Genomic DNA, 8,571 nt, shown 5'->3' with positions numbered 1-8,571 from the left:
GGCATGCTAATCTTCTCCGTGAGCTTTCTTCTTACGGTGTATATAATAACATCTTTAAGATTATTGAATCTTTTCTTTCCAATCGTAGTATAAAAGTTGTCCTCAATGGACAGCACTCTTTTTCATATCCTGTAACTTCAGTGGTTCCTTAAGGTTCAATCCTTAGCCCCATACTCTTTTTATTTTACATTAACAATCTTCCAGATACTCTCACATCTAAGGTGGCATTGTTTGCTGATAATACTACCATTTATTCTTTCATGATAAGACTCTCTGATTGCTTGGAGGGAGCATTTGTGTTCGAAAAGGATCTCACTTCTGCTACAGCTTGGGGCTCACAGTGGCTGGTGAACTTCAATTCAGATAAAACTTAATTTTTTTGAGCTGGTCGTTATCGCAATAATGTAGATCTTTCTATATTTATGAACGGTAATGTACTCGATGAGTCATCCAATCTTCATCTTCTAGGATTAACTCTTACTTCCAATCTTTCTTGGAAATCATGTATCAAGTCTGTTGCAAAATTAGCACCTGCTAAGGTGCTCTCTTTATCGAGCTCAACACTTTCTTACTCCGGATTTTATTCTCTATCTTTATAAACTTCAAATCTTGCCTTGTATGGAATACTGTTGCCATATCTGTGGCGGTTCTTCTAATGCCCTTTTTCTTTTAGATAAGGAGCAATAACGCATTGTAAACATGGGCGAGCACTGACTAGGATCAGAAACAAGACATAAGTTGAATAGAGAAGGTAAATAATTCGGGTTGTCTGGAAAGCGAGTTGGAAAGTTGACTATTTGAGTTAGGGATTGAGAAAGGCAAAAGTTGTTGGTTTTAATGCCTGCAGAATCACTTATACTAGAGCCAAGCCATTTAGTGTGGTGAGCATTAAAGTCACCGACAACAGCAATATTAGCTGATGGATAAAGAGAGAGATAACATCAAAAAGAGTGCAGCCTTGAGATGAAGGAGAGCGATATAGAACAAAGAGAAAGGCGATAGAGTGAAGTAGTGCTAAACGAAAGCACATAAAAGAATAGTCTGTGGATTCAAACCTAGTTTCACAACAAATGGGTGAACTCGTGCGAATGTAAATGTCTAAGCCAAGCATGTGACTATTGGAGTCTTTACGAATTATAGGAAGATAACCATCAACACTATGATCGCAGATTGAGACAGCTGAACTCCAATTTGTCTCACAAAGAGCAAGTAGGTCTGGTGAACTTGCAAGAGATAAGACTAGAAGAATAGATTCTTCGAAGACCACGAATATTAGTGGATGATAGGTATAGAGAACTTGTGATGATGATGGTTTTTTGTGTTTTGTAGTTTTTGCTACTTTATAAATTTTTAAATTTGTTGAAGAACTTGACTCAAAGCATAGATAGTACTCAGAACACTGTTTAATAGCCCCAACCATTTGTCACATTACCTTTAATAAACCCTATGCCGTAACAAAGGGCCCCAAATGTGGCCTCGGCAATGTACACCAAAAGTACAAACAGGGACACCATCCATGCGCAACATGGCACTGCTAATACTTTGATATTTTTCAACTGTGATGGAATCAGCCTCTCTGAGAGCTACCACAGAGTTCAAGAAACCTGACTACCAGCCGGCCTCAGAACCATAAACTTGAGTTTTAGAGCTGTACCCTCATTAGGAGATAATAGAATGAGTTGCCTAGTCATAAAAACAGAGACACAAGCAAAACCCATTCATTGAGTCAAGAAGATCCAGCATTCAACATTCTAAACTGGAAACAATGTATTAAAAATATATCTGCGCCAGCCTAATAGATGAAGAAGAGGTGCGAGGCTGGTCAACAGATAGAATCTGTTTACTCCTTAAGTGTTTGTCTAGTAGGTCTTCTACAAGACAGTAGCCGGATGCATTTAATATCTGTCCAAGATGATTATATTTATTGAGACACCATCTCTAGCCTTTACTCAACCAAGAGCCCCAAAGCAGGGGGTGTTTTAAGTCGGAGTTGACATCTCTTATCCTTTTCCTAAAAAGGCGTATCCTCCAAGGCAGCATGACATGAAGCAAATTGTATTGGGTTACATGTTACCTGTAACAGGATAACCTGACCTGACATAGATTACGTTTTGCATTCACTTTGCACACTCAAAAATAACATTGAAAATTTTTTAGCAACATTTATATTAAACAACATTAACAACAATTGCGAAACTTAAAAACTTTTATAATTGAAATTAAAAATTTATTATTTACTATTAAAACTTTACAATAATTGCTTTTGTAACATTATTTACTTTGTAACAATATTATTATATTACCATTGTACATTTGATAACGATGTATTCAATTCAGATTTAAATAATATTCTATTCAGATCGAAATACATTGAAAATATTTAAAAAATAAAAGGTATCTGGTATTTATGTTTTATCTGGACTAACTAAAAAAATTTATTTAAGTTTTTTTAATTACTTAATTTCCCATACGAAAAGTTCGAGTTAACCGAAGAAATTCGCCTAAAGAGGACAATGGTTTGACTTAACAAAGTTTGAGTTTTCCAAGGTTTGACTTAACTGGAAATTAGGCGATTTCAAAGGACCGAATAAAACGAAATAACAAAAGTTTGAGTTAACTGATATTCGACCGAGAATTAACTGTAATTTAAAAATGCTACAGTGAATTCGGCTCTCAAAGCAAAGGATATAGAAAGCCATGCAAACAATATGACGAAGCCAGATAATTCATTTTATTATTCCTGTTAAACTTCTCTTTCACACTAAGTTTGAAATAGTAGTCCTCTTTAAATCTTCTACATTGGCTACGTAAATAAATAAATAAAAAATTCTTTTTAAGAACCTCTTGATGTATATACCCTCTAAAAAATGAAGCGTTGATTTGATGTTGATCAACGTTGATTTTGCGTTGACATTAGCGATCAACGGCGATCAACCATAAATGGATGTTGTAGCAACAGCAATGTTATCAACAGCAAATCAACGTTTATTTACAAACACTGAGCGTTCGTTGATTTACTGTTGACAAAAAACAAATTTATTGAGCCGTTTACTAACAGTAATTTGCTGAGCATTTTCTGCTGGGATTTTTTTGTTATTTTTGGTGGTTATAAAATGTTTGTTCAAATTTTAATTGTATTACGGTATGATATGAATATAAACTTTGTTGAAAAACATATATTTTATTAAGTAATTATTTTTTCAGTTCTTGAATAAAGATTATCCTAATGAAATTAGGGTAGTTCTTTAACTATTTGAAGATAATAGAACATCTTAATATAAATATTTTAACAATTTAACATGAAAAAGTCACAACTTAGCAGCAATTTGGCTTATTAATGCTTATTATAATAACATTACTATTATCATAGCAAATTATTAATGGCTGCAAGTATTTGCCTGATAAATATCTTCTTGAAGAGTGCAACATTGTTGAAGATGTGCACAGTGATATATTGATGTTTTCGATCACTTCGCCAGAAAATAAATTTTGTTTAAGTAAAGTTGAATCTAATTATTGTGATGTTGACGACATTTAAAAATAGTTTATACAGTAGTATTGATACTCTAACTTCAACAAAAGATTTTTCATATGAGTGGTCATTAAAATACTGTATAAAAGATGATGCTTTAAATGCACTTTTATTTCACTTAAATAAATTTACTCCATCTATACCGAAATGCTGGCAGACATTACAAAAATCTCTTTAAAAAGTTAATGTTTTATATGTCAGTGGAAGTGATTATATATATCTTGGCGTTAAAAGTGCAATTGATTATTACATATCAACAGTTGGAAATAAGGAAAAGCTTGATCTAATTGTAAGTATTGATGGTGCACCTATGTACAATAGTAAAAAGACTTCCATTTGGCCTATACTAGTTACAATTAACAGAAAAAGATCTTATGCTGTTGCAATTTGGCATGATCAGGGAAAACCAAACAATTTGGATAAGTGCTTTGTACTGTTAAATTTTCCAATGGTAACTGGATTCCCATTAGACTATATGCACCTTATATGTCTTGGAGTAGTTAAAAAACTTCTAATAAACTGGTGTAAAGGTCCCCTATGTATTAGAATAAGTCAATCTGTTAAAGACAGTATTTCAAATGAACTCATAAATTTACGAAGTTATACACCATCCAATTTTCAACGTAGACCACGCTCTTTAAATGAACTTGAGAAGTGGAAAGCAACAGAGTTTCGATTATTCTGCTTTATGCTGGACCTGTTGTTTTAAAAAGGAAATATAAATAAAACTCTGACTTATTTATTTCTTTTTCAATTGCTATGCACATACTGCTTTCTAATAAAATGGTCAAAAATAAATTGTTAGTGGCATTTGCTAAACAGCTGCTGATATGGTTTGTCAGAGAAGTACAAATTTTGTATGGGGAGATCTTGGTAACATACAATGTTCATAGCATGATTCATTTAGCTGATGATTGTGTTAACTTTGGGGAGAGTCTTGATCATCTATCAGCTTTTCCTTTTGAAAACTTTTTGGGTTGAATTAAAAAAATGGTGTGAAAATCACATCAGACTGTTGCCCAAATAGTGAATCAATTAGATGAGAGAAAAAAGTTGGATATTTTTCTTAGAGAAAGGAATGGTAAAGAAATTTCTGCCCAAGTGGTAAATAAAAAGATCACATCAAATCTATGAGACAGAGTTTATTTTATTCAAGGCAAAGGGTTTATTTTAGTAGAAGAGGTTTTGGTAGATCTTATAAAATGCAAGGCTCTAAATCCTCATTCATTTGGAAAGTTTTTTCCTGATTGTTTTGAAACATCATATTTAGACGTTTGTTATGTAAATTCATTAGCCAACCTAAAAACAATTTTTCCGAAAAAAAAAGAACTTTTGAAGAAAGGCTTGATGATACCTGTTTAAAAAGGTGGTTATGCTTTTTTTCTGCTTAGACTTTGTGATATTGCTTATGATCACTGATTTCTGGAATTAAAAACACAAACTTTGATTATACTTGCAGACCATCAGTTTTTAAAGAATGTCTGTGCATGTTTCATTTTGTAAAATTTGTTGTAAATTTGTCAAATATGTAGTTCATTGAACAAATTTAAAGTGAGTTTAATGCATTTTAATTTATAAATTTTTTGTGTGAAACAAATACCTGGTATGTTTATAGAAATAATAAAATATTTACACTGGTGTTTTACATTAATAAATCTGAAAAGCGTTTTACAAAGTTCATTGTTTTTAATCTCTAGTGTATTTTTAATTTTATTTTGTAACTTATATAAGATTGTTTAGAATTAAATTGCACCAGAATATTGAAATTTCATTTGCCATTGTTGAATTTTTAAATGGAAAAATTAAAGAAGTGGAAGTGATTGCTAAAAGTTGGATGAAAAATGATGGGAAATGCTTCTGGCTGCCATTTAAAAGCTCCGCTGCGATTCGTAAAGCTGTCACAACCTTGCAGGCATCAACCTCCGATTATATACCCTTCCGAAGATATACCCTGCTAGGATTTTATACACTACAGGTTTGCATATTACTATAAAAAAATGTAAAATAATTGAATTAGATATTGAACTGTATGTTTTGACCAGGGCACTGGAGAGGATAAACATGTGCTGGTGCAAATTTATTTTAGGCCCCCTTTACAATATGACTATTCTCTCATTTAATATCACTTATTTTAAATCCAATATTCCAACGGGTTTTTTTAACAATGTTTTTAGTTTTTTTTTTTAACTTTTAGTGTTTTTTAAAAACTAAAAAATTTATTAATTTTCATGGGTTTTTCATTAAAATTCATTAATTTTTATGCGGTGCACCAATTGCACTCCATTCTCATAGGGCCTGCTTTTGCCGCAAACATTTCAATTACATCTTCATTAGATATTGATAAATGATTTTACGTACATAGATTTGTGTTTATGAAGAAGCTCAGTCACACTTAGAGAAAGCAGCAGATACTTCAAATATTGAAACTGACACTGAAGAGAAAAAAGGTACAAAGCAAAAGTAAATTTTACTAAAATTAGTTTTTAACAAATAAAAAATTTTGCAATAAAGAATTACACAAATCATGCACTTTTTTTGTTTATAAAGTAAAGTTTATATTAAAGGAGAAAGACAGCAATGACATTTTGTGAAAGTGATGAAGATATTATGGTTGGTGATAAAGAACTATACGGAAGATACTATTTTGATAGTTCAAATAGCTAAAGAACATCTAACGTGATTCCAAATATAGCAGGTTAACTATTTTTGTAAAAGTAAAATAATGGTTTGTTAAAATAAAATGCTTATTTTTTTACTGAATTATAGATGTTTTTAAATCAATATCAACTCCCCATTTACACAGTGAAATAGCAAGCTTTTCAGTTGCTGAAAATAACAATGACTTATCGAAAGAAACTAATCTATCTCAAGGGAAAATGATGTTGTCTTCAAATATATTGGTAAAAAAAAGTCCTAATGTTGCTTTTGTTCTAATTAAAATCTGTGTGCGTGGGCAGTAAAAAAATTAATAGAAATCAGAACTATATGTTATAGAATATAATTTTGTTGACAAATATTTTATAAATATATGTTTGTTGACAAGTTTAAATAAAAATCACTATATAATGATTAAAAATTTTATTTAATTTTTGTATGTATAATTTATCTATACCTAGGTAGAAAATGGCTCTAAAAATTGTGTTTTGGATAAAGAGGATAGCAAAGAAAGACATTTGTCTTGCCAGGGTAAATTAAATAAAAGTTTTATTTATTTTTTCCATTTAGGTAATTTTTCATGGTTAATTTTTTACAAAATATTTTACATAAATAATAATAATATTGTTTATTTTACTACATTTTTTTTTAAAGATTTTCAAAAAAGATTTGCGTTGAGTTGGATGGCAAAAATAGATAAAAAGTGATTCAAGAGTCAATTTTAAAAATCCATGTATTAAAATTAAAATAATTTCATTCATATAGAATGAACATAATATGTATTCTGACCCTTAAGTAATTTTTAATTTTTTTTAATAATAGATGAGTTCTCTTAGTCGTTGTGGAGGTAATATAAATCGGCTTTTGCTTTTGGAAAGTTGTTGATGAGCGAGGACGCTGGGGCCTGTTTTAATGTCTCGGGTGGTTCATTGAAGATAAATTTTAAAAACATACACCCTGTATCATATGATAGTGGGTAAGAATGGTTTTATGCATTTTTTTTGATTTTTTATTTAACAGGAAATATATTTTGTTTATCCTAGTCAGTCATTTATGTAACTATTTGCTATAATTTCTGCAGTTTGATTTTTTTCAAATTTGATTTGAATTTTTGATTTAGATGCGATTACACGACAGCATCATGATGCAAAAATTTGCGAATGTTATTCAGGCATTTCGAAATTTTTAAGGCAATCAGGAACACGACTCAATCGAAAAGTTTTGAAAATGAACAATGCTGCAAACGCTAAATAAATTGTTTGAAAATGTAAATTTTGTGTTAAATTCAATAAAAAACTTTCTTACTTTCTTTCATTATTCTTTTGAGTTAGCTTTGAATTGCTCTATCAATAAATTTTTTGCTAAATCCTTTATTTACAACCTGTTTTTTACAAAACAAATAAAGATTTGCGCAATATGTATAAATTTTATATACACATATTTTATATATATATACATATATACATACATAATATATATATATAGATATATATATATATATATATATATATATATATATATATATATATATATATATATATATATATATATATATATATATATATATATATATATATATATATATATATATATATATATATATATATATATATATATATATATATATATAAATTATAAATCAGTAGAAAATCACTTAACAAAGTTTTTTTTCATTTAACACTGTGTTTCATTAATAATAATAAGTTTTTTTATTGATGAGAGCATTTTCTTAAGTGATATCCTACTAATTTATAATTGCTCAGTTCTTTTAAGAACATTGTTTATATATATATATATATATATATATATATATATATATATATATATATATATATATATATATATATATATATATAAATATATATATATATATATATATATATATATTTCGTAAACTGTTGATATATATTTTTTTGATATATGCATCAAAAAGCGATATCAAAATACCGTCGGCTATTATAAAAATCAGTGTTGAATCACCAAGAAAAAATGATTGTTGATTAAACGTTGAAAAGCAACATTCGATCAACGTTTTTTGTAAACACCAAATCAACGTTGATAAGTGGCTAACATTTTGGACAAAAAATCAATATGGAATCAATGTTGACGAGAAACATTGAATCAACATCAAATCAACGCCTCATTTTTTAGCGGGTACATCTATGGATAATATGAAAATATCATATGATGTTTCATACATCTTATATTAAAAATATGACTGATACCCATGCCCCTGCAGTTTAAATTTAGGGGAGAGTGGGGCACCATGACGCACTTTTAGTTTATGCTTTGTAACAATTTTTTTATTTAGCTTTTTTTTTTTTTGGCGATTGATTTAATTTGTGGAATAAGTTTATACCAGCAAAACAAATTCTATAAATTAC

At 29.4% G+C, this 8,571-nt stretch overlaps 1 protein-coding gene across 1 annotated transcript; it reads left to right on the top strand.

Annotated features, from left to right (window-relative positions):
• The first annotated feature begins 2,893 nt into the window (after positions 1–2,893).
• LOC136084910 (uncharacterized) lies at positions 2,894–7,492 on the top strand. Its single transcript, XM_065806284.1, has 6 exons — positions 2,894–3,142; positions 5,273–5,507; positions 5,895–5,979; positions 6,299–6,432; positions 6,649–6,718; positions 7,308–7,492. The coding sequence occupies exons 1-6, from the start codon at positions 3,114–3,116 to the stop codon at positions 7,439–7,441; spliced, it is 687 nt and encodes a 228-aa protein (XP_065662356.1). The 5' UTR covers positions 2,894–3,113; the 3' UTR covers positions 7,442–7,492.
• Positions 7,493–8,571: the final 1,079 nt, after the last annotated feature.

The sequence above is a fragment of the Hydra vulgaris genome, chromosome 09, assembly GCF_038396675.1.
Source record: "Hydra vulgaris chromosome 09, alternate assembly HydraT2T_AEP".
Classification (NCBI taxonomy): domain Eukaryota; kingdom Metazoa; phylum Cnidaria; class Hydrozoa; order Anthoathecata; family Hydridae; genus Hydra; species Hydra vulgaris.
Note: the sequence above shows the minus strand (reverse complement) of the source record. Positions and strands in the feature narration are given on the sequence as shown.